Source organism: Halichoerus grypus, chromosome 12, assembly GCF_964656455.1.
Source record: "Halichoerus grypus chromosome 12, mHalGry1.hap1.1, whole genome shotgun sequence".
Taxonomy (NCBI): domain Eukaryota; kingdom Metazoa; phylum Chordata; class Mammalia; order Carnivora; family Phocidae; genus Halichoerus; species Halichoerus grypus.
Genome location: NC_135723.1, coordinates 44,892,210 through 44,919,187, shown reverse-complemented (window position 1 = coordinate 44,919,187; position 26,978 = coordinate 44,892,210). Strand labels below are relative to the sequence as shown.

The 26,978-nt window shown below is 36.2% G+C and overlaps 1 protein-coding gene across 1 annotated transcript in view; it reads left to right on the top strand.

The window, feature by feature from the left end:
- The window catches only part of THSD7A (thrombospondin type 1 domain containing 7A), a 436,418-nt gene that overhangs the window by 310,501 nt on the left and 98,939 nt on the right, over window positions 1-26,978 (top strand). Inside the window, exon 7 of the mRNA XM_078059314.1 lies at window positions 18,516-18,710. Coding sequence (XP_077915440.1) covers window positions 18,516-18,710 — 195 coding nt within the window. The remainder of the gene's footprint in view (window positions 1-18,515; window positions 18,711-26,978) is intronic.

Below are 26,978 nucleotides of genomic sequence, written 5' to 3'. Positions count from 1 at the left end.
CTGATTGTTTTATTTTGTTTTTGTTTTTTTTAACTCTCCTACTGAATGTAATATTTCTGGCAATTTATCAAGCTACAAGCTTGAAAAGAAAAATGTATCAAAGGTCAAGTTGCTCGTAAATGCATCGCTGAAATGTCAGAAACAATTACACTGCATAGAAGAATAAACCCCCAAAGAAGTTAAATACCCATTTCTGAAAAGTTCTGTCTGTAATGTGATTCCCTTTCCCAAATTTATACTATTGATGATTTCCAGATTGTAATCTGCTACATACAGTTGGTATATTTTAAGAGTAGATTATGTTCTAAAAGATGAAAAAAAAGAAGTGCGTTTTGGAAAACCTTGTGGAAACCTTTGGAAAACATAGATGTAGGTAAAATATAAGCTCACTTATTTTACCAGTTTTTAATCAAGTACCTGCCAGATGCTTGTGCCTGAAATGCATCATGTTATGATGGAGAGAACATGAGCTTTGGAGTCCAGGAATATGGGCTCGAAATCCTGCTTCTGCCACTAAGGAGCAGATGACCTGGAGCAAGGTCTGATTCTCTATTTCATATGCTGCCAAATGTGATTTTAAAAAAAATATTCACCTCTTGACTTGCTATGATGACTGTTTGCTTGGCACATGGTAGGTACTTAAAGGTGTTTCCTTTCTTTTTATCCGGGATATAACAATCAGTGTGGAACTGTTACAGATTTTTAAACAAAAAGGAGCATCAAAGAAATATATTAGGTCATCTTATCTTGAATTGCACTTGTAGGTAGATTTAGACTGGGAAGAAGTTTAAGACTCTTGAGTTCAGATGTTGTTTTACTTTGTCTTCTTTTAAGTTATAATGAGAACACTGAGAATTAAGAGGACGGGACTTGTAAATCAGTCATTGATTGTACCCAGGGATTTTAGTCATAATGTTTAACAAAACGTTCACAAGCACAAGGCACAAGAACTGACCCACCCATCTGAACAGAAGCCTTGACCAATTTTTTTGTCTTTAAACATAAGTGTGCCTTTATCTGTGCAAGCCAGCGCATGCCAACTGAATAGGAACACCAGAGTTACATGAGAAAATTGTGTATCTTTAGCCTAACCTAGTTACTTTCCAATTTTAGAAAATATTTACTCTCTCCTATAAGAGTAACATTCCCACTAATGTACACCTATTCTTGCTTTTAGATTTTGTATCAAATTATGTATGTATTGATTTAAGAGTGTGTGTGTGTGTGTGTATTCTTCAGAGCAGCAATTGTATTTTATTGATTCATGATTAAATAATCCTCCTAACACTCATCAAAGAACATTATTAACTAGAAGATATTACCCCCACAACTCCCTATTAGGAAACCACTGCTATAAAACTTCACTACTTTGTTCATAGAAGATTATGAAGTATAAGTGATCCCACTCTGATTTACTTATATCTCCTTAAAATACCTAAACCATTGCTTCAACTCAGGGCTTGAGATGAACAACAAAAAGAGCATTTTGTAACTTTAAGGTGTACGAGATATTTATTTGATTTGTTTACATATTGCAATATGATTACCCCCATAGTGTTAGCATTATGTTAAGTGAAATAAGTCAGAGAAAGACAAATACTATATGATCTCCACTTTACCTTTAGATTCCATATATTCCACTTATATGTGGAATCTAAAGAAGGTGAACTTGTAGAAACAGAGAATAGAATGGTGGTTACTAGAAGCTGGGGGTGGAGGAAATAGGGAGTTATTAGACAAAAAGTACAAACTTCTAGTTAGAAGATGATTAGGTTCTGGGCACCTAATGCACAGCATTATGATTATAAACGGTACTGCACTATCTGTGTGAATTTCTGAGAGAGTAGATCTTAAATGTTTTCACCAAAAAAAAAAAAAAAAAGAGAGAGAGAGAGAGACAGAGAGAGATGGTAATTATGTGATATGATGGAGGTGTTAGTATGTGTGATGGAGGTGTTTAGAATTTTTTGGTAACGAAGGAAATAGTTGACATGTAACATTATATTAGTTTCAGTTATACAACATAATGTTGGGATATTTGTATACACTGTGAAACCATCAGCACAATAAGTCTAGATACCATCCATCTTATATATAGTTACAAAATTTCTTTTTCTTGTAATGAGAGCTTTTAAGATGTATTCTCTTAGGGGTGCCTGGGTGGCTCATTCGTTAAGCGTCTGCCTTCAGCTCAGGTCATGATCCCAGGGTCCTGGGATCGAGCCCCACATCGGAGTCCTTGCTCCGCAGGAAGCCTGCTTCTCCCTCTACCAGTCCCCCTGCTGTGTTGCCTCTCTCGTTATGTCTCTCTCTGTCAAATAAATAAATAAAATCTTTAAAAAAAAAAAAAAGATTTATTCTCTTAGCAGCTTTCAAATATATAGTATTATTAACTGGAATCCTGCTATAATTACATTCCCATGACTTATTTTCTAACTAGAAATTTATACCTTTGGACCTCTTTCAACCATTTTGCCTACCCCACACCCCTCCCCTCTGGCAGCCACCAATCTGTTCTCTGTATTGTCGAGCTTGGTTTTGTTTTCTTTTGATTCATTTGTTTTGTTTTTAGAGTCCACATATAAGTGAAATCATGTGGTATTTGTCTTTCTCTGTCTGACTTATTTTACTTAGTATAATGTCCTCAAGGTCCACCCATGTTGTTGCATATGACAAGATCCCACTCTGTGTTGTCGTTGACTAATATTTCCGTTGTTTCATGTACTGCATCTTCTTTATCCATTCATCCATCAACGGACACTTAGGTTGTTTCCATATCTTGGCTATCACATATAATGCTGCAGTGAACATGAGCGTGCATATGTCTATTCAAATTAGTATTTTTGTTTTGGTTAAGTACCCAGTAGTGGAACTACTGCATCATATAGAGGTTCTATTTTTAATTTTTTGAGGAATCTCCATACTGTTTTCCATAGTGGCTACACCAGTTTACATTCACCACAACAGTGCACGAGGGTTCCTTTTTCTCCACATCCTTGTCAACACTTGTTAGATCTTGTCTTTTAGATTCTAGTCATTCTGACTGGTGCAAGGTGGTAATCTCTTTGTGGTTTTGATTTGTATTTCCCTGATGATGAGTGATGTTGAACATCTTTTCGTGTGTCTGTTAGCCATCTCTGTCTTCTTTGGAAAATGAAGTCCTATCCAAAAAATTAATGTCAAGAACAATATCAAAAAGCTTACCACTTATGTTTTCTTCTAGGAGTTTTATGGTTTCAGATCTTACACTGAAGCTTTTAACCCATTTTGAGTTAATGTTTATATAGGATATAAGACAATAGTCTAATTTCTTTCTTTTGTATGTGGCCATCCAGTTTTCCCAACCGGATTGAAAAAACTATCCTTCCCCATTTTGTTGTAAATCAATTGACCATATATGTGTGAGTCTCTTTCGGGGGTCTCTATTCTATTCCATTGATCTTTCTGTCTGTTTTTATGCCAATACCATATTGTTTTGATTATGACAGCTTTGAATACAGTTTGCAACCAGGGAGTCCCATACCTCCAACTTTGTTCTCAAGATTGCTTTGGCTATTCATGGTCTTCTGTGGTTCCCATACAAATTTTAGGATTGTTAGTTCTATTTCTGTGAAAAATGCCATTGGAGTTGTGATCGGGATTGCATAAGATCTGTAGATTGCTTCAGCTTATGTGCACATTTTAACAATATTCATTCTTCCATTCCATAAGCATGGAACATCTTTTCATTTATTTGTGTCTCCTTCAATTTCTTCCATCACTGTCTTACAGTTTTCACAGTACAGGTCTTTTATCTCCTTGGTTAAATTTCTTCCTAGATATTTTATTCTTTTTGATGTAATTGTAAATGGGATTGTTTTTTTAAATTTCTCTTTCTGACAGTTTTTTGCTATTGTGTAGAAATGCAACAGATTTTTGTATCTTGATTTTGTATCCTGCAACTTTACTGAATTTTTTTATTAGCTCTAACAGTTTTTTTGGTGGACCCTTTAAGGGCTTTCCTTATATAAAATCATGTCATCCATGAATACTAACAGTTTTACTTCTTCCTTTCCAATTTTGATGCTTTTTATTTATTTTTATTGCCTTATTGGTCTAGCTAGGGCTTCCAATACTGTGTTGAATACAAGTGACAATGTGGCATCTTTGTCTGGTCCCTGATCCTAGAGGAAAGGCTTTTAGCTTTTCATCATTAAGTGTGATGTTAGCTGTGGGCTTGTCATATATGGCCTTTATTATGTCGTTGTTTGTTCCCTTTATACCCACTTTGTTGAGAGTTTTTATCATTAATGGATTTTGAATTTTGTCAAATGCTTTTCCTACATCTTTTGAGATGATCATGTGATTTTATCCTTCATTTTGTTAATGTTAATTCTGCAGATTCTGTTAATGTGGTATGTAATGTAGATTTAATTACAGATATTGAACCATCCTTTCATCCCTGGAATAAACTCCTTCTGATCATGGTGTATGATATTTTTAATATAGTGTTGATTTGGGTTTGCTAATATTTTGTTGAGGATTTTTGCATCTATGTTCATCAGGGAAATTGGCCTGTAATTTCCTTTTGTGTGTGTGGTATCCTTGTCTGGTTTTAGTATCAGTAATGCTGGCCTCATAAAACAAGTTTGGAGACATTCCCTCCTTTTCAATTTTTTGGAAGAGTTTGAAAAAAATTAGTATTAATTTTTTAAATGTTTGGCAGAATGCACCAGTGAAGCATCTTGTCCTGGACTCTTGCTTGTAGGGAGGTTTTTAATTACTGATTCAGTCTCTTCATAGTTACTGGTCCATTCATATTTTCTATTTCTTCATGATTCAGTCTTGGAAGATTGTATGTGTCAAAGAACTTACCCATTTCTTCTAGGTTGTCCAATTTGTCAGCATATAATTATTCATAATAGTCTCTTAGGATCCTGTGTATTTCAGCAGTGTCAATTGTCGCACCCTTTCATTTCTTATTTGATCTTTTTTTCTTGGTCAGTCTAGCTAAAGATTTGTCAGTTTTGTTCTTTTCAAAGAACCAGCTCTTAGTTCATTTTTTTCTATTGTCTTTTTCGTCTCTATTTCATTTATTTCCTCTCTGATCTTTGTTGTTTCCTTCCTTTTACAAACATTGTGCTTCATTTGTTCTTTCTGTAGTTGCTTGAGGTGTAGAGTTAGATTGTGTGAGATTTTTCTTCTTTCTTGGGGTAAACTTTATTGCTGTCAACTTCCCTCTTAGAATGGCTTTTGCTGCATCCCATAAATTTTGGTATGTTGTTTTTTCAATTTCATTGTCTCATGATATTTTTTGATTTCTCATTTGATTTCTTCATGGACCCATTGGTTGTTTAGTAGCATGTTGTTTAATTTCCACCTATTTATGATTTTTTTCCAGGTTTTTTTCTTGTAGTTGATTTCAGTTTCATACCATTGTAGTCAGAAAAGATGCCTGATATGATATCAATCTTCTTAAATTTATTAAGACTCAAGGAAAATTCCATACATTCCTGTATCTTCTCACTCCACCCTGTAACCGTGGCCCGTCACCACCACCTCGTGGCAGACAGTCTCTCCTTTGCTGTCCTGTCTGTTCCTCCCTTCCAGGGTATTCAATAACTTCTATCTCCTTTAAAAAAAATTATTAAGACTTGTTTTGTGGCCTAACATGTCATCTATACTTGAGCATGTTCTATGTGCACATGACAAGGGTGTGTATTCTGCTGGTTTGGGATGGAATGTTCTGTATATATTAAGTCCATCTGGTCTAATGTGTCATTTAAGGCCAATGTTTCCTTATTGCTTTTTTGGTTGGGATGAGTCATCTATTGATGTAAGTGGGGTAGTAAACTCCCCTATAATTATTTTATTGCTGTGTATCTTTTCCTTTAGGTCTGTGAATATTTGTTTTATATATTAGGTGCCCCTATGTGCAATGCATAAATATTTATGAATTTTGTATCTTCTTCTTGGATTGACAACTTTATCATTATGTAATGCCCTTCTTTGTTTTCTATACAGTCTTTGTTTTCAAGTCTATTTTGTCTGATGCAAGTATAGCTACCCCAGCTTTCCTTTGGCTTCTATTTGCGTGGAACATCTTTTTCCATCCCTTCACTTTTAGTCAGTGCATGTCCTCACATCTGATTCGGTCTCCTGTAGACAGCGTATACCTGGCCAGCTTTAAAAAGCAGAGGAAGAATACAGGACACTTCCTCCCAGCTTTAGTGAGGCAGAAGGAGAGCACAAAAATGGTGCCACCAGAACCCCCATCTCTGGAGAGAATCCCACCAGGCCCTGCTCCTCCAGAGATGCTTTGAGATCAGAAAGTGAATCTCCTTCGTGCATAGGCTGGGTGCTCTCCAAACTGCTGATTCTGCACCTGGGGCAAGTGAGTCTGCATGAAGCCCTTCGAGAGCTGTCTTGAAGTTCATTGCAGCCTCAGGTCTCATGGACACAAAGCCCTACTGGTTTTCAAAGTCAGACGTTTTGGGGTCTGTCTTAGGGGTTGGAGTATCTGATACAGAGGCACAGGATTTAAGAGTTGGGGTATCTGAGGTAGAGTATAAACCCTTTGCTCCTCAGGGAAAAGTTTCAGATTTGTGAGATCCCTCCTGATTGTGGGTTGCTGTGCTGGGGTAGATTTTTTTTATGAGACTCTACCTCTCCTACCTGCCTTGATGGGGCCCTTTTCTTGCTTGATGTGAAGCATCTGTTCAACTAGTTTTCAAGTCATTTTCAGAAAGAATTTTTTCTACATGTAGCTGTAGATTCAGGGTTTCTGTGGGAAGAAGTCCGTTCAGGATCTTCTTATGTTGCTGTCTTGGACTACCGAGCTTAAGGATCATTTTTATTTTTTTATTATTTTTTTATTAACATATAATGTATTATTTGTTTCAGGGGTACAGGTCTGTGATTCATCAGTCTTACACAATTCACAGCACTCACCATAGTACATATCTTCCCCAATGTCCATCACCCAGCCACCCTATCCCTCCCATCCCCCTCCACTCCAGCAACCCTCAGTTTGTTTCCCGAGATTGAGAGTCTCTTATGGTTTGTCTCCCTCTCTGGTTTTGTCTTGTTTCATTTTTCCCTCCCTTCCCCTATGATCCTCTGTCTTGTATCTCAAATTCCTTATATCAGTGAGATCATATGATACTTGTCTTTCTCTGATTGACTTATTTCGCTTAGCATAATACCCTCTAGTTCCATCCACGTCTTTGTAAATGGCAAGATTTCACCTTTTTTGATGGCTGCATAATATTCCATTGTGTGTGTGTGTGTGTGTGTGTGTGTGTGTGTATATATATATATATATATATATACCACATCTTCTTTATCCATTCATCTATTGATGGACATCTAGGCTCTTTCCATAGTTTGGCTATTGTAGACATTGCTGCTATAAACATTGGGGTGCATGTGCCCCTTCGGATCACTACATTTGTATCTTTGGGGTAAATATCCAGTAGTGCAATTGCTGGGTCATAGGGTAGCTCAATTTTCAACTTTTTGAGGAACCTCCATACTGTTTTCCAGAGTGGCTGCACCAGCTTGCATTCCCACCAGTAGTGTAAGAGGGTTTTAAATGAAAATTTCTAAGACCTTGCTTTGTAGATCCAGTTGAGTAGTTGTCTGCTGGCACCTAATATTTAGAAAACTTCTGCCACATTTGGAAAACTGAGCTAGGGTAATTTTTCTGTCTTTTCCCAGTGCCTGTTCTCACTGTCCTTTAATTTTGACATATGGTGCCTGGTTCCTGGGTACCATTTTGACCCATCTCAGACTAACCAACTCTTTCTTTATCAGTACAGTGTGAATTTCTTATAGAATTCTCAGGCTTTCTTTTTGCAGATATTCATTAATCATGGTTTGCTTTCATTTGATTTTAATAGAGACTTTCTATCTCAACTGTTGAACTGATGGTGTTCTTTATCAGGTGTATTCATTTTTATTATAAACTGTTATGATTATTATTAACTCTGAGATAGCCCTGAGCAACTTTTTCTAAATGTTAACTGTTGGTAGAATGAGCTGGGAGTTCCTAACATGTTTGTGGCTTTCAGTGTGGAAGCAAACAACTTTCAGGCCAATTAATAGGCTAACACTTTCCCCATCACTGAAACTTCATTTTCCCTGAGATTATTTTCCTGTGATTTGCTAGCAGACATTCCACTACAACTGTGAAGATTAAAGGGGGAAATTGTGACTTAATCTCCTATAGCTCTCAGCCTCCTGTTTGTTTATGGTCCAAATTTACAGTGTTTCTACATGGGGTCATCAGAGGACAGAGTGGAAGATCTTAGAAAAGTTTAATGGTGATGATTAATTCTTTGAATTAGTTTCTGCTTCAAAGCCTTCCCACATAGACCAAACTCCTACATTTTTTACTGCTTTTCTTCCTCATTTCCAACTCAGCTTTCATTCCCTCAAAATTCTGTTCAAATTTCACTGCCTTCGAAATGTGTCCCTTTATAAACTGTGCAATGTCTAATCATCCCATCAATCCACAGTCTCTATTGGTAACCAAAATTTTACACTATGATTATTGGTGCATATTTTCATGAGATAAACACAGTATCTCTAAGTTATATGTGCTCCTGGCAAGATTCCAAAGTCCAAATATATGTCTACTTACATTGTTTTCCTTATTCGTAATTTTGTCATTACTCTGTAGACTTACTTGTATATTGTGATCTTTAAATAACTATCTATAGAATGACTATACTTTCTTTTTATTTAGGTGAGTATATAAGAGATCCCAAAATGTAGGAGTGCAGAAAAAGAGGTGGTAAAAATTTATTTAAATGAGAAAATTTACGAATTGAAATTGATTTTTAACCTAGGCCTAAAAAGTTGATAAATGTGCCATCATCCTTTTCTAGGCAATAAGGTCTTCTGAGCCTAGTCTTATTGCAAATATCCCCAGAGCATGGCAAATGGACTTGTTAGATAAAGTACGTCAAGTGAGGGCAGTTGGTGGAATATCTTAAAACACAAAAGACACAAAGCCATGCTTGATCTGGAGAGCTACAGGGAGTCATTTGGGGGTATAATGTAGTCACAGCAGTGTGGCTGGCAGACTATTTGGCTGATAATTTGCAGGACAGATTGGAAAGTAAGACTCTCTCAGAGAAATATCTGGCACCAAGACCTGGGCAGGGTGGGGGAGGAATAAAACTAAAGGGAAAGCCTTTCCAAGAGTCCTCATTCAGAGAAAGTCCTGCAAGTTTCCGTGAGGAACTGACTGGGATAGAACCCACAAGACGCCTTAGTGTGATGGAGGATGAGCCTGGAGAGATCAAAACAGGAGTTGTATTTCATCAGAGAACAAATGGAATTCTATCGAAATACTTGATGTAGAACTATCTATTTACATAAGCTTTTAAAGGTAAATTAATTGGGGCGCCTGGGTGGCTCGGTTGGCTGTGCAGCCAACTCTTGATTTCGCTTCAGGTCATGATCTCAGGATCCTGGAATCAAGCCCCATGTTGGCTATGCTCAGTGGGGAGTATGCTTGAGGATTTCTCTCCCTTTCCCTCTGCCCTGCTCCCACTCTTTCTCTCTCTCTAAAATAAATAAATCTTAAAAAAAAAATAAAGTTAAATTAATTAAACCAATAGATTATAATAAATGTGACTATTTTGTAGATTGTATTCATAACTCTTCAAAATGACCCTATCATATAATTTATTTCATTTAGAAGCATAATTACTTTCATTTAGTACTGTAATGTAGTTCAGTGTAACCTCATCATAGCACTTTCAGAAGCAGCCTTTTTCTCTTCTTGTCTAGAAGACGCCGACTGAAAGTAGTTGGGTGCAGCTGTTTAACTCACAGTTTTTCAGAGTCAAAGTAAATGATTTAATCCAGAGAAAGGGAACTAAAGAAGGATTATAGGATGCCACATGCCTTGGTACTTCTGTTTATCACCGTAAGCTCAATACTCTGTAGTATAGCTTTTAATTAAAAATTTCATTGAGTCCCAAAAGTATTTATAACACAACGCTAAATAATTTTCAAATAAAGGACAAATAAAACTTTGTTTAATCTCAAATAATACCTGAGATAAAGTTATTATTTGAATTTTCTGGATTTTCCATAATGCTTTTAAAAACCATGAGTCACTTCACTTTTTAGTCACTGAAAATAAAGCCAGGTAGTCTGGGACTTTCAGGCAATCAAATAAGTAGATAATAGGAAAGGGCATAAAAAGGAAGTATTATTTTCAGTTAAATGAAGTTAAGTAATTATGTCTCACATCTTTATTCCAAATCACACGTGCTTTCAGTTATATGCATAACGTATTACACACATAGAAAACATGCATAAAAATGTGCCATGATGGGGCACCTGAGTGGCTCATTTGGTTAAGCATCAGACTCTTGATTTTGGCTCAGGTCACAATCTCAGGGTTGTGAGATCAAGCCCCACGTCAGGCTCCATACCCAGCAAGGAGCTTGCTTGGGATTCTCTCTCTCTCCCCTCTCCCCTCTCTGCCCTATCTCTCTCTAAAAAAAAAAAAAAAAAAAAAAAAAAAAGGTGCTATGATAGTTGACATTAAATAGGGATGCAAGTCATGGGCCTTGATGTCAGACTTTTCAGAGTATAAACATGACCTTTTTTTCTGCCCAGCCCCAAGTGAAATCCTCAACCTAAGTTTTAGGAAAGGAAGTCATGGATGTAGTGATTAGAGAGTTATTTGCCTACGTGTGCAGTTTAAACTAGGAGTACCTTAAATTCAGTGAAGCATAAAAATGCAGAGTTATGGTTGGATTCAGCCCTAAATCTTCATTATTTATTTATAACAAATCATGTTAGTTACCATACTTTGTTAGAATGGGCTTCATCTCAAAAATGAAATTAAAGGTTGCATTACTGACCACATTAGGGCATGGAGTTGGAAGATGGAGGTTGCTGAGGAGAGGAAAGCATCTTTTTTTTTTTTTTACCTCAGGGTCACCCAATTCGTTTCGCAGGACCACGAAGGAATGAGAACACAGACAGAGACTTGAGGTAACACAACAAAGGTGACAGGGAAGAAAACAGAGTGGGAACATAAGACCTACGTTTACTGGAAATGGAAAGGTTTTGAAGAAGATGAGGAAAAAGCAGGAAAATCCTGAAAATGATTATAATATGAAGACTTTATTCTAGACTATTACAATAGAAACTTAAATTAACTTCATGGAAACAAAAGACAGGAATGTTTTTAAGTATTGGGTGAATTAGTGAGAAAGCAATAAAGGACGTTAGGGGAGAGGTTGATCAATGTGATGTGTTGAGCACATTGAGTTACTCCTGAGTTTGCAAATATTTTTCTCAGTGATTAGGCTATGTGCTACCAGTTGAAGAAGTTGGAGACTTACCATCCTACAGAGACTGAGGTATCAGGGCCCTATCTCCTTTGATGTTTCCATGTCAAAGAAATGGTTCCCAACTCCTCGAGAAAGATATTTCCTGGGTTGTAAGACTGAGAAGAGACTAGGAGAAATTTACATAAATTTCAAAGGGACAGAAAAAGAATTTACAGTTGTAAGTTTTTTTTTAAATAAATGCTTTAAGAAAGGGGAGGTCAGGGGCCTAAAGACAGGAAGACACCTGTCAAGTTCAGTCAAGCTAAGGGTAATGTTAAGGCCATCTCAGTCAGGTTGTAGTAAACGAACAGTTGGAAATATATAAACACAAGGGGCCTTTTCAGAAAAGCAAGGCATGTCCTGGGATTTCTAATGCAATTTTTTTCCTCATCCAACAAACATTTACTGAAAAATTCTTAAGTTCTGACAGTAACTGAACCAAGGACTTCAGCTATAAAGATACTAAATGAGTCAAAATCTCTTGCCAGAAGGTTCTCATAGGCTAATGGAGGTAAAGGTTTGTGGGTCAACAGACAATTATCAAAAGTCTTTAAAGTGATATGTCTACAGTGTTGTGGGAACAGAGTATAGAGCACAGCTCCATCTGGGGAATTTGAAAATCAGAGAAGGTTCACAGAAGAAGAAAACGTAGTCCTAAACAGTGCTTAGCAAGAGGGTGGGGCAACCAGACATGGAGAACAATGTACACCACATGGCAAAGGAGTAAGAAAGCAGCATTTCAGTTCATAGAAAAACAAATGGCTTTCTGTGGATAGAATGTAGGGAAACCATGGGCAATGACAATGAGGATTTCCTATATTCTAGTAAAGAATCCAGCCCTCAGCTAGTAGGTATTAAGGACCCTGTGATGCTTATATTTGCATTTTAGAAACACACTTTGGGGGTCAGGGTGGATGAGGGCTGCAGGAGAAACGGGAGATAGCAGGAAATGGGAGAAACGTGCACAATGGCCTGGAAGAAAACACGGGGTCAGGAGATAATACATTGAATAAATCAGATTCACTACCTGGATGTCATAGCTGAGGGAGTGTAGGGATTAAAAATTATTGGGAAACTTCCCATTTAAGAAGAGATATGAAGCTTCTCTTCAAAAAGAGGAGGGAAGAAAGAGTTATAAGAGTCAGTTCATGGGGCTTTTACTTCAGTAAGCTGAGAGTGATTCCAGACTTCTATAACTTACAGTTGTTATAAAGTTCAGATAGAATGGTTATACAAAAATGCTCTCTGGGAAGATCCAGGCAAATACGAGACTTCGTTCTTTTCCCATCTCAATTCTTTTTTGAATTTATATTGGTTATCAATAAATAAGTAAATATATAAGTGACTTCTGCTATCAGAGTCAATATAAAATTTTAAGACAGTTTCTGAAGAATACAAAAGACATCAACAACTCAATAATAGTTCTCAGGATTGCTATAGAGTTTGTTTAGGTCTGGCAAGGGAAATCTGTTCCAAATATATAATACTAGAGGTTTTCTAAATAGTGTGCTTTTTAAAAATCTCGGCTCTATATCTGGTTTCTCTCTGCTTTAATTTCTCCTTTCTGTTTACCCCCCTCTCAATTCCATTACATTGATGCACTTCAATTCTTCGATGCCTTCTGGAGGTGCATTGCACATAGTACTACTTTGACTGTTAAAAATCACCCATAGCAATCTGCACATTTCTATGATTAAAAAGAAATTAGAATAATGCAAGGAACATTTAGGGAATAGGGCTAAGCATGTATATCCCTGACATTAAAATACAATTATATTTTTACTGTATTAATGTTGTGTTCTTTGCTCCTCTCCTAAGCTATAAAAACCTTGAAACTATAAAAACCTTCATAAACCAAGATTTATCTTTTATATTACATTTAAGCTCCAGTACAATGAATGCAATAAACTTTCAGCATATACTTTTACCAAGAAAAAGAAGTCTATCCTCTGATCTCACTTCTCATTTTGTTTTATTTTTATGGAAATTGTCATGAATTTTTAGTGTAATTACTTCAAACAGATGTTCAATTCTCTTATCCTGATAATAGGAAACAGTAGAATGAAAGGAGCTATTTTGGAAGAGTTCATGAAAGAGTTTGGTGAAGTTCATGAAATAGACCAAACAGGAGGAAATTGGGGGTTTACTTTAAAGATGTCAAAATACATGTTTAAATTGATTAAATGATGAATTATTAAAAACTTATTTTTAAAGTTATATTTATGAAGACAGAGATTGGAAGACACCAACCTAAACATTCAAATCTTGTTTTGAGTTCATAAAAATAAATAAACCCAAGCATTTTCATTTTATTTCTCAGCCTTTTGTATAGGGTATCACAAGTTTAAGCCAGATATGCTTTAGTTAAGGCTTCACAGTAAGACAGAAGTTGTAATATGTAGACAATGGTTCATTCATTTCTTTCTGTGTTACATGTTTCATGTAAAATGTACATTTTTGTAGGTTTGCTTAAGAGGCCTAGAGCTTTATGGGGGGAAAATACAAGTCATATAAATATAAAGCAGTCCTTTGAAAATTTTATGTTGGAATGTGTATGCCAAAAAAATATAGTATATTTAATATACAATGGCAAGTGTGCAGATTCTAAACGCTTATGACATCATGTCCAGGATCGAGCTAAGAAATTGTCCTCAGAAAGACTAAAGAAAGAAAAACAGGTTGCATTGGTCTGCACCTAAATGAGCTGTAGAACCACATCATTCAAAATAATGATAATCAGATTTATCTGCCCAGATTTATTTGGATGCACATACAGATAATCCAAGTCTCAAAAGATTCTATAATGGGGGACATATGGTAGTTGAAAGTGTCCTAACAGTAGGGTAATAGATATGGAAAAATGGAATTTCCAAAATGCTCAGCAGCAAAATTTTCATTCCTCGATATGGAAAGACTATAAATTAACCTGATATTTGGATATGTACATGTTTAATTTACTACCATACATTCTCTGAAATAATGTCATGCAAAACAGTTCTTATCTAATTAAAATAGTGTTTATCAATCAAAAACAAGTTTTAATGTGAAGAAGACAGATGAAATTATTTTCTAAAGCACTTTTAGGTAAAGACTTTATTTCCAGGGTCACTTTTTATATTAAAAATAAGATAGAAGTTGCACTCATAGGAAATGGTTGAAAATCACAAATTATGGAATTACCTGTGATAGCCATAAACCCAGCGTTTCTTTCTCCCCTAATGTTTCCCTGATGACTTGTGCCTGGAGTGCTCCTGGACATTTAGCTTAAAAGAGCACACTGCCTAAGGGTTCCAGTTAGTGGTCAATGAGTTGAGTTGATTAAAGCACCCACTGAAAGCAAAGTCAAAGATCTAAACAGTTTCATATTTTCATAGATCCATTGCCGTTTTTTTCCAGTGGCTATAAGCAAAAATATGTAACCTTGGACATGTCAACATGCCTACTCTTTGTATTTGAGACAGTATATGGCCGCCACTATGCTTCACTGTGCCGAGAAATAACTAGGAGTGCCAGTTTCTGGACTTCTTTGTAGACAAAGTCTCATCCATTATTAACTCTCTTGGCATCCCGAGTTTTCCCTACCACCATGCCAGTTAAAAGTAGATTGGGAATTGGTTAAAACTAAGTTCAAATCTCTGCTTCCTTAGTTAAACTTCTGCTCGTTGAGACAGTAAACTTGTTGTGCTTCAGTTTCCTTTAAAGTAAAAATTAGATGTTAGCCCATGTCAGAAGGTTGTTGTGAAAGGTACAAACTTCCAGTTATAAAATAAATGAGTCATGGGGATGTAATGTACAGCATGGAGACTCTAGTTGATAATTCTGTAATGCATATTTGAAAGTTGCTAAGAGAGTAGATTTTAAAAGTCTTTATCACTTAAAAAATTATAAGTGTATATGGAGACAGATGTTAGACTCATTATGATTATTTCACAATATATACAAATATCAAAGCATTACATTGTACACCTGAAACTAATATAATGTTATACGTCAATTATACCTCAAAAAAAATGTGGTGACAATTAGCTGAGATGATGTATGCAATATTCATAGCACAGTGCTTGACAAAAGATGGGCAATCAGTAACTACTCATTGAATGTTTTCGTCTAAGTATACCCTGTTTAAAGAGAAGTCTAGAGGGAAGTCCCACAGAGAAACAACTGATGTTAGGTATGAAATCCAGATGAATCTGTAGCTACTCATTCAAGAAGCAGTCTGGTCCTATTCAAAACACAAGAGAAGAAAGGCAGAAAAATTCTAGAGCAATGTTTCTCAGATTTTTATGTGCACACAGATCACCTGGGGATCTTTATAAAATGCAAATAATGATTTAGTGGATGCGATCTGGGAGACTGCATTTCTAGCAAACTCCAGGGGGTGCCTATGCTGCCTGCCCACTGAACACACATTAACAAAGTCCTAGAGCACTTGAGTGCATGGCAGTTTAAGAAATACTGTACTTAAATCCATATTTGTCTAATCCAGCATTCTGTTCCCTGATACAACAGGTTAAAATTAATCAATTCATTTGTTCATTTAGCAAAAGATTATTTGGTATCTGTATTTATTATTTAGTGCCTGTATTATGTACCAGGCACTGTTTTAGGCTTTAAATATAAAATAACAAGAGAAATAAAGATCATGCCCTCATTGGGTTTTTAATCTAGTGGTAGGGTTAGAAGGTAAACTTGTAAACAGTTCATTAAAATAGTTTCCAGTGGTGATTAAAGCTATAATGAAAATAAAATGCAGTTACTGTGAGATTGTATATGGCCAATGAAGCCTCCTCTAGAAAGGAGACAATTGAACTGAAGCCTGAATATTGAAAAGTAGTCTGTCATGAGATCTAAAATTTTTAAACAAAATGAAGAGAGAATGCCAAGTCCCTGAGGCAGTGATGAGATCAGTGTGTAGGAGAAAGGGGGGAAAAAGCGCTGTGGCTAGAACAGAATGCCATTATTTGGATGCAAGACAATGATGAGCAATCAGGAGCAATGAGGGGCAGGGGCTTACCTGGCAAAGTCGGGAGGAGTGCAGTAAGGGCTGAAATCTAAGGGAATTTAGAGGTTGGATCCAAGGTGGGTTTTAATAGCTCCACAGAGGGTTAAGATGTATGCTAGAAGGAAGGTGTTTACAGGAAAATACGCCTGGCTAAGCAGAACAAGACGAATGAAAAGAGCTAACATAAGGTGTGGGACACAGGTTGAAAAAAAAAAAAAAGAAGAACTCCTAAAGCAAGAAAGGTTGAAATTGTACATCCCTTAACTTTACAAGAAAGAGAAATAGGCCACTTATGCTATGAAAAACAATTTTATAATAGCACCCATGTAGCACACTTTCATTTGCTGCAGAATGAATTAAATTTTTCTGAGTAGAAATGATTAAGTAACTATGAGAAGAAATAAAACTGTAATTCCTGGTTGATTATAGGCTATAGCCGCAAACTTGCCTTACTTTTCACAGGACGTTAGAAACGAAAGTGAAAGAGAGTAGATAGAACATTAAAAGTAGCAATGAAGAAAATAAGACATATGCAAGTCCCCTCTTGCACTCAGAAAAAAGTTTAGTAGGAAAAGGAGTCATCATTATTATGTAAATTGTAAAATATTAAATACCTTGTACTATAATGATTTTTGTACTCTACCTTCTACAATCTATCTTCATATTGTTTTACTGGGTTGTAAGCCAAACCCTAAAGCCAATAAAAGCAGAATTAAAGAGATCCCACAGATCACAGTAACTAAAGATTGAATGATATAATGATGAGTCCATTGTCAGTTCAGTGAGTCTTACTGACTAGAGAGCAAATCTAATCATTTAAAGCCTTGCAAACTGGTGGCTTATTAATGTTCCACTTGACTTCTGATTGTGTCTAATGATTTAAGGCCCTGCAAACTAGTAGCTATTAACCTGTTAGAGCATTTCCAATTGACTTCTGATTTTCTGTCTTGTTTTTCAAATATATGAATAAAGGACATTAACACAATGCTCCTAGCCTTCCGTCAGTGAAAAACATCTCTGAGTTGTTTTTCTAATAGCAATGAAGAGCAGCATAATTAGTCACTCTTTCTCACCTGAAAGTGTAATGGCCCAAGGCACACATCTGTGATATATTTTTGCAGAATTATGGTCATGTTTTGTGGCAAAATAGTAGATCCACTTTTGCTTGTGTGTGTATTGTTTTGCTCGGTTACACTGACGTCATTGGCACCCTACATTAACCAGCGAAACCATAGAGTTCATTTCATATTCTATTTTGGTCATTTATTTGTAATCCTTTTAGTTATCTTTGGCATTCATTAACCACAAAGACGTTTTTTTGCTCATTGGCCTTTTGTATAATCTCATCGTATTCATTCAACAAATACTCAAGCAATGCCAATTTCTAGAGCTCTCCAGGCAAGGGAGGGAGTGGACTGAGATGAAGCTGGGAAGAGAAACCAGAGCCAAGTCATTTAAGGTCTTGTAAACATTTAAGAACTCTTATCTCTATCTTAAGAGCAACAGGAAACTACTGAAGAGTTTTAAGCGCTGGAGTGACACCATCTTCTGCCATTTGCTTACCTTGTCATTTTTCTCCCCCTCTCCCAGTGGGACCCCTTAAACAGTAGTTTTATATTGTTAGCCTATCGTTTACATATCTTGGCTATTTCCAACGAACAGAGTAATTGTTTGTGAAAGAAAAAAGGTTGCCAGTCATACAAAAATAAATTCTCTGGGAGACACAGAGAGTTTGCAGAGATACCTGAGTTGGTTCATGAAAACATACAGTGCATGCTATGGATAGAGGTGTTATTTGTAAAAGATGATGTAAATGATACATTTCCAATAATGCAATAAAAAGGGGAACATAATTCATTGATACTCCTTATTGCAAGGTTAATATTATAAATATAAAAGTCACTAACTGGGCAACTATCTGTAGTAAAAAATACTTTCAGCACTGTGCTTGATCTACACACCTAAGCTTCTGATAATAAAAGAAGCTTCACTTAAGGATATATATTTATTCCTCGTGTTCTTTTAACATCTGGCTGTAGTGGGCTTTGTTTTGGCTTTGTTTTTAACTAAGAACAAAATAACCTAATGTATTTTGGTGCCCATCTGGTTACAATCGCTCATTCTACATTTATTTAAAAATGATGGATTGTTCGTGATGCTGTCTTCCCCAGGAGAAGAAGTTGACAGACAGCTGTGCAGAGATGCCATCTTCCCCATCCCTGTTGCCTGTTACGCCCCGTGCCCAAAGGACTGTGTGCTCAGCATGTGGTCTGCGTGGTCCTCCTGCTCACACACCTGCTCGGGGAAAACCACAGAAGGGAAACAGATCCGGGCACGGTCCATTCTGGCCTATGCCGGTGAGGAAGGTAAGATTGGTCACCAGCTTCAGAAGGGGATTTAGATTCCTTTCAGATGTTGGCAGGCTTTTTTTTTTTTTTTTTCTTTCTGGTCTTCTGGGGTTAAGGTGATGCTGTACAAAAAATCTACTCCCAGAATCCCAGCAATCCAAGGAAATTTAATGTCTGTTGACCTATGGAGCAACTTCTGGTCCCCAAAATTAACCTTGAAAATAGATCTTTAATAAAAGAGGAAACACTTTTAAAAGTAAACTTACTTTGCCTTTCCTCTCTCCTAAGAATTGCTTTCCAGTTTGAATGCTAAACCTGTGAAACAGTATGAAAATGACTCCCAAAATTCCACATGTCAGGTGTGATTATTTTTTCACTATTGCAGTAGTCAGTTTTTCCCTTTGAAATCACATTCTGCCTTCTCATAAATAGGCATATATGTTCAATAATAAAAGTGTTTTGTTTCGTTTTTAAAGCAACACCAGCATGACTATTACTTGACTGAAAATTACATGGATTTTCTGCCATTTGTGTTTCTGAACATAGGCTCTGAGATCCAGAAGTCTCATATGTAGGTTGTGTTCATTTTTCAAGTATACTGCTCCTTAATCACCTCATCCTAGTGGGGGAATAAACCATGCTTTGCCATATAGTCATACCTCACTTGTGTAAGCTTTATTGTCGAGAAATGTAAGGCTCTTGGTAATTATCTCTCAAGCTTACATCCAAATGCTAATTTGGCCTCTGTGTGACTCGGTGATATGATGTCATACATAATCTTGTCATTCTTGAGGATAACACAGGAGTAAGAAAAACAGAGAAGTCATCAAGTTCTATCACTTAATGTTCTTTCTCAAGAGTATAGGTGTATATTATTTAAACGTTATCAAGCTGAATGACTTCTCATTCACATTTAGCACGAATAAATAATGATTTCTATTTGTAAAATGCATGTGTTTCTTTGTGTATATCCCCAAATAAGACATTGTGGAGGAATTTTTAAGCTGCCAGTTTTATTTTTCTGTTTATGAAACATTTTAGTGATAGAAACCTGATAGCGTTTTTATTTGGTCAAACTTGCCATCTGTGAATATAATAGCTATGCAAAAATGTAACCCCCTTGGTCTGAAGACAGAGAGAAAAATTTAGCAAACTTGACACAGTCAACCTATAGAAAAATTTAGAATTTTCTTTAAAGTGTCTATAAACCTTTTTCCGGTCACCTTATAAATTTAACCATTTGCTACCCCCAAAAAAGTGTATCCTGAAACCAAATAAAAAAAAATAGAACCTTTTAGAAAGTTACATTCCTCATCTTATCAAACAATAACTCTAACCTTGTATGGATTATATTCAGACTTCAAACTCTATCAGCTCAGATTATGTCTTGGACTTCATTAAAATTAGATCTGTGGTCACCCTGCTTCCTATAAATCTATTATACTCTGCAGACACTTGCTGTGTGACTAGTAATGAGTGACTTTTCGCCCCGTGAGTCACATGGCAGAGATTTTGCCATGCTTGCAGAACTCACCAGATCATTATTTCTATAGACATGATGCTTCACACTGAAAGGTCATGAAATGCTTTAAAGGCAGAAATTTATGATTGCTCTTTGATATGTATCATCCACTTAGTTTGAAAGGGTGAGACTTCAATAATTTTTAATTAAGTCTAGTAGCTGCATCATAAGCAGGCCGTGCTGGAAAATTATAGATGTTTATATAGTAAATCATAAAGGCATGAATTCAAAACATAATTTTAAAGGGAAACCATACAGGAAGCTGTCAGGGGAGAATCTGATGCTGCTTGTCTCTGTTAATAACAGTTACAAAAACTGGTATAATTATATGAGATACTTAAAGAGGAATCTGCCCTTCAAACACTATTTAGTACCTATTATTCGCTGGACACTGGAACATTTTATCTTCCACAAAATAAGTCTCCCAATTTTGAGCTATTTTTAAAATTACTTAAAAACTTTGTTTGCAGGAAGTTTTAAAATTTGCTTCCCTGCTGATTAGATAACACTTTATAATTCTACACAAAAGTAGGTCTTTCTATTTTTCCCCAAGAATTAATGTTTTGTATGTGTCGAACATGTTCTAAATTTTCTAAATCAGGAAATTACTGTGATAACCTTAAGGGAAAAGGTCACATTATTAAAATTACATATTGAGTGTTTAGACATACAGTTTTCTGGTGAAATAAGTTACAAATCCATGTGCAAAGTATTAATCTGGACTTACAAAATCAATGCTGCTTCACAAAATAAAAGATTAACTTTTATTTATCTCAGTCATAACTTCACTGTTGAACATTATACTGAAGATTATATAGCCTCTTGTATTAATAAGAGCAGATCGAGTTGTTTTGTAGTAACAAACAGCTCAGAAGCTCAAAATCTTAAAGGAAAAATTATTCCTTCCTTATGGGAATTTTGCCATGGTGTTGGGTAACTTTCCAAGGCAGTCTGCCCTCCACGAAATGTCTCAGCATGCCCCTGCATACGAAGACCTACCCCCCAATGCCAGTGGAAGAAGGTAGTTGGAGGGTCTGTCTGCTGATTTCAAAGCCTCAGCATTAAGTTCTTCCATACAGGAGTGACTTATGTCCTTTCTACTGACATTTCATTGGCAAAGCAAATCATACACTCATGGCTTGAAGTTGAACCTGACTTCAGTCATGGCGTGGGGTGGGGAAAATATAATCCTAGTGTGCTGGAGAAAGAGGAGTGCTAGCTCCTGGTCTTACCCCTGATTTACTTAGTCTTCTTATGGTACGGGTGTCTGCCATGTGTGTGTCTCCATCTGTCTCTGTCTACATCCGTAGATATATGATAAAGGAATATTCTCTATGCCCCCAATTCAGGAGATAAACCAAGCTTCTCCATTGTTGAAATGTTATGACTTTTATCAATTATTTCTTTGTTCCTACTACACGAATGATAGGATACAGATAACACATCCTCTTCCCCATACTGTAGTTCTTTCTCTTCCTTTCCCTTTCCTTCCCTTCCCTTTCTTTCTAGGCTCTTGCTCTCTGCTCCTGAATGATTTTATCTAAAAAGTCATTAGGTGGAGTCAAGCAGTTGAGCATCTGTCTCAGCAGGTGGGGGGGCTTCAGTGGTTCAGAGTGGGTTATCAGAGCCCACAATAAAAATGCCAAAATAATATTAATGACAGATTATAACCCATTACATAAAATAGGAAACCATGGATCCATATTTGATATAAATAGATGTATTAATTGAACATCTAACCAAGAGCGTTTTATTTAGTCTCGAGTATCTCTCTGATGGAGAAGTTAGACAGACACCACCTTAATCCAAGGATCAAAATTTAAATTGTTGGTAATGGAGCAAATAAAAATTATGTGTTCCTGGTGTGATGCAATGATAAACTGGCATCAAGTCTGTGACATCCCTGTTAAAGATGCATATTGTAGAATGTAATCATGAGGAAACATCCTAACTGAAAAACATTGAAAAATAGTAACTGGTCTTTAATATCCCAAAGAGCCAAGGAGCACTTAATCATGAAAATTAAAGAAAGATTGAGGAACTATTCCAGATTGAAGGAGATTACCAAAACATGATGTTTAAATGTAACACCTGATTCTGAACTAGAGTCTTTCACTATAAAAAGGTTATTTTGGGACAGTTGGAAAATTTGAATAGGTATGAGGATTAGATGGTAATAATGTATCATTGTTTGTTTCCTAGTTTCCTGATCTTGAATATTGAATGCGTTTATGTGTAGGAAAATGCCCTTGACTATAGGAAATAAACACTTAAGTATTTAGGGTAGTGGGGCATCATTTCAACAACTTTGTCCAAATGATCCAGGGAGGAAAATATTGATAATATAAGTTTTCTTGTAATTTTGAGCTTGGTTCAAAATTAAAACATAAAAAATTAATAAAAACAATTTGAATATAATTGCTTTTCATGCAGTCTTTAGGAACACTTTATAACCTATTATTAGCAATACACAAAAGTTATCACAAAATGATTCTTATCCAAATGTCATTTGGAAAGCAAATACAAATGGTAGCAACTAGAGATAGTTAATATATTGAAGAAAGTAAAAATATTTCTTTTCAACTTAAAAAAACAAAAGAGTGTGTGTGTGTGTAGTTATATAAAATTGGTATTTCACTTTTTAACATTGTATGATACCTCGAGGTAAAAATCTTCCTTGTTTTGGGTAAACTCTAGCGTGGGTCCCAAAAGCTACTTTAAAATTATTCGAGGAGGAGGATGCAGAGTTCATGTCAAGATTTTTGTGCAGTTTTCCATAGCCTCTGAGACTCACAAGACCATCCAGGCCCTCAACACGTGCTGGTTTGCTGGCCGCAAAGTGGTGGCTGAAGTGTATGACCAGGAGCATTTTCATAACAGTGACCTTTCTGTGTGACCTTGACCTATTCCCTGGGCTTGCAACTGCTCCTTGTTTCCTTTGGGTTTTATAGAATGATTCGTTAGTGTCTCAGGCCTAACCACCCAGTGTGGGGATAAAGGTGCAGATGTTATTTGCCCTGAAAAAAAAAAAAAAAAAAATTGTGTTGGGAAGATCTGGAAGGAAGCAATCTTTTAACACTTCAGCCTGGCATAAATTTAATATAAAACATAGTATGTTGAATTTGAATAAGAAATTTAAAAATTGGTGTTAGATTTAAAGCCTTCTGAATTTTTTGAAACCATGTTTAAAAAGAAAAAATGATTTTCAAAATGTTTTCCACTGAGTATAATAACAACTTCATTACATAGTTAATTATCCTTACAGGGCAAGAAATGAGAGGATTTTTTTTTGAAAGTTCAAAATGACCTGATATTATAACTTCATCAGCCAAATGTTAGTGCATCTTTACACCTGCTTTATAAATACAGAAATAGATGCAAACTGAAATAGAATTATGCCAATTTTTTCTCAAATAATTAGCAGTCTTCAAAAATTATATTTTAAAGTATAAAACATTGAGGAGAGGAATTATCTTAACTTTGGGTTTTCACAGCTAAAGGGTTTTAATCCTAAGAGCCAAGGAGCACTTTTATTCCTGGATGAATTTGAAGAATCCAGAATCCACTATCTATGTATATATGCACGGAATTCTGCCTTCCAAGTAAAAGTACTGTCACTTCCTGTCCTCCCATTCTTGACTTTGAAAAAGGAGTTCTGTTTCAGTCTGTCCTTGCATAACCACAACCACCACACAAGATTTATGCGGACTTCACAGTGGAATGTCTTCTTCCTCTCTCTGCCAGGGAAAACAAAGGCGGGGGTGGGGGGGGGAGGCGGGGATTAAGGATGGTGGGCTACAGCAGAATCTTCTGAGGTTCTGTGTGGCTAACGTTCTTCCCTTCCGTTCCCCGAAATCATGCCATCGCCCGTGTGCTTTTTGCCCAGGGGTGGTCTGCTGTCAAAGGGATCCGGGCTGCAATAAGCAGGCAAAATTACAAGCATTTTAAAGCTGTAATTCATAGTACGCTAATAGCCACTCCTTAGCATGAGCCCGTCCACTTTCTTTTCCTTATTGCCTGTTACTTCTCTGTGTGAACTTGGTACTCCAGTGGACTGCATCAATATTGCTAGTTCCCAACGTCATACCTGCCTGCATGCCTTAGCTTTTATTTGTTCCTCTGCTTAAGTAAAATGTTCCCTTTTTCTCTCCCTTCCCAGAATGCTGCTTGTCAAAATCCTACTCCTTCGAAACTCACCTCAGTGCCTCCTACTGAGGCATTTTTCAGTCGCCCCAAAACTAATGGAAACTTACACTTTTGAATCTCAATTATGCTACCTCTTTTAATGTGATTACTGTATTCCGCCTAAAATTATACCCATTTGTATGCTTGCCCACCCTACTACTTTTCCTCACTGCCTTAGAAGATCCTTGAGAGCAGCAAAAACTATTTCTAACCCCTGTGGGTATCTGTCTCTTGAAGTATTGGACATAAACATTGCATACTATAGAACTCAATATAAATGTATCCAATTAATGTTTTGAAAAAGGTTCTTTTATCTTTTCAATCTGCCGTTTAAATTATAACGACTTCAATGCCAGAACCAGAAACACCACAGCTCTGTTCAAATGTATGTTAACACAGCTTTTATAGGCTTGATGTGGAAAGGAAAAGTCACTTTTTCATTTTTATAAGAGAAGTTTCACATATAATAGTTGGTATTTTTATATAAGCAGGGACATTTATTTATACAGTAGAATTTCATCGAAGTATTATAAAGTCTTTCCACTTGATGGAATGATAGAAAGCCTATATAGTCACATTAGCATGAAGCATATATTTTTATGTGTCCGAGGATTTTTTTAAAATACCATTTATTACTAATTTTGTCATAGGTGACATTTTATAATTTCCCCAGTACTATGGAAATATTCCCACATGTCTGGAATTAGATCTTCCCATAAATAATAAATAAATTCAATATTATATCTATCAATTTTTCTACCGTAAAATTATTCCCAAAACAACAGGATGATGCTGCAATGACTGATTACCCCAAGCCATGCTTTCAAAATTGCCATATCGTTGTTATAATTAAGACCACACTGGAGCTTATCTGCACGAGTATCTTGACATCAGACCAAAACTGCTGATGTGGCTTTAATGTGGATTGGGGCAAGAAAAGAAATAGCCTTTATGTCTGTAAACTTAACAGCCATCTTGCTGTTCCTTGACACGTTACGCTGATGTTGTAGAAGTTTTTCTCCTACCAGATCTTGCAAAACCAACGAGTCAATTCCAACGTCAAAAACAATTCAAGAGTTTTAGAATCACAGTTTAAACAGTATACATACGCCCACAGTGAAAATGAGGTAAATAAATGCTTTTTTCGTAAAAGACCAATAATTTTACTAATAAATATAAAGGTATGGTTAAAATGGTTACATAAAATGTATATATTTAATGTCTGTAATTAGGTGTTTGTCTTAGAGATAAGATTGGATGAATCTAGAGCCTCAGCGAATGGGTTATAAGAGTGCTCATTTACTTCTCCCCGATCCAATTAGTATGCTTTAGAATCCATTCCTAGTCAAATCCTAAACTTTTCAGAGGCTGCCAGGGTCACTGAGCTGTGTGATGGAAGGCAGGCTATCATCTGTGACAGATGTTTTCACCATCATGAAGCAGGGGACTTTAATGAAATGCTGCTTAATGCAGGTTATTCTGATGTTGATCCCATGTTCAACACTGTATAAATGATTCTGAATTGCAGTTAAATTCTCATAGACACTGCCTACCAATTTATTTGCTGAATTAGAGGGATGTACTTAATCATAAGTGAAGCGATAAATAAAGATCATCTCAGGGTATGGTTTTGTTTATGACTTTTACCTGTATCTCAAATTTTGGGGCCATCTTCCATGTGAGGATCACTAGCTATTGAATCACCTTTTCTTATTTAACAACCAGGTATTTTCTTTTTTTCTTTTTTTTTTCTTTTAGATTTTATTTATTTGAGAGAGAGAGAAAGTAGAGGGAGGGGCAGAGGGAGAGAGAAAGAACCCTCAGGCAGACTCCCTGATGAGCATGGAGGCTGACTCAGGGCTCCAAGATCATGGACCCCGAGATCATGACCTGAGCCAGAATCAAGAGTCAGCCACCCAACTGACAGGCACGCAGGTGCCCCAACAACCAAGTATTTTCTGTTCTTAAATTGAAGAGGCTACTAGGTTCAAACAGATTAAATCCAAAGGCTACATAAATTCAAATAGATTAAATTATCAATAAAATAAACTATAAATTCCTCCTACTCAGTTTTAAACACTATAAAGCTTTTTATTTTTGTAATTGGCATTATAAATAGCATAGTGGTAAGAAACTGGGCTCCATAAATTCTGAGCTATTACCATTACATCATCTAAGTTGTATTGGCTCATCCACTTTATCATTTTTAACTTGTAAGGCAGTTTGGGGTGCAAAATGAGGTCCCCCCTACAAAGTACTTATAAGGGCTAGCACATAAAAAATGGTTCCATAATGACAACTTCACACCATATTCTATTGATTAAAAGACGCGTCCCTTTTACCTTTTATCATCTCTGTAGTTATTGCATCTTACAATAGATGCGTCTTAAAGCCACGGCAGCCAGACAGCAATAACTTCACTGCCATTGCTAGTACCTGTTCCTGGTGGCAATAGCGAGTCCATGATATTTCTGCCAAAAATAAACAAAAACAGCTAAGAAACAGTCCTCAGTTGCTTGCTGAAGTCTTTTGTTGACATCTTCTGGTGCAATTAAGAATGCACCAGCACAAAACTTAGA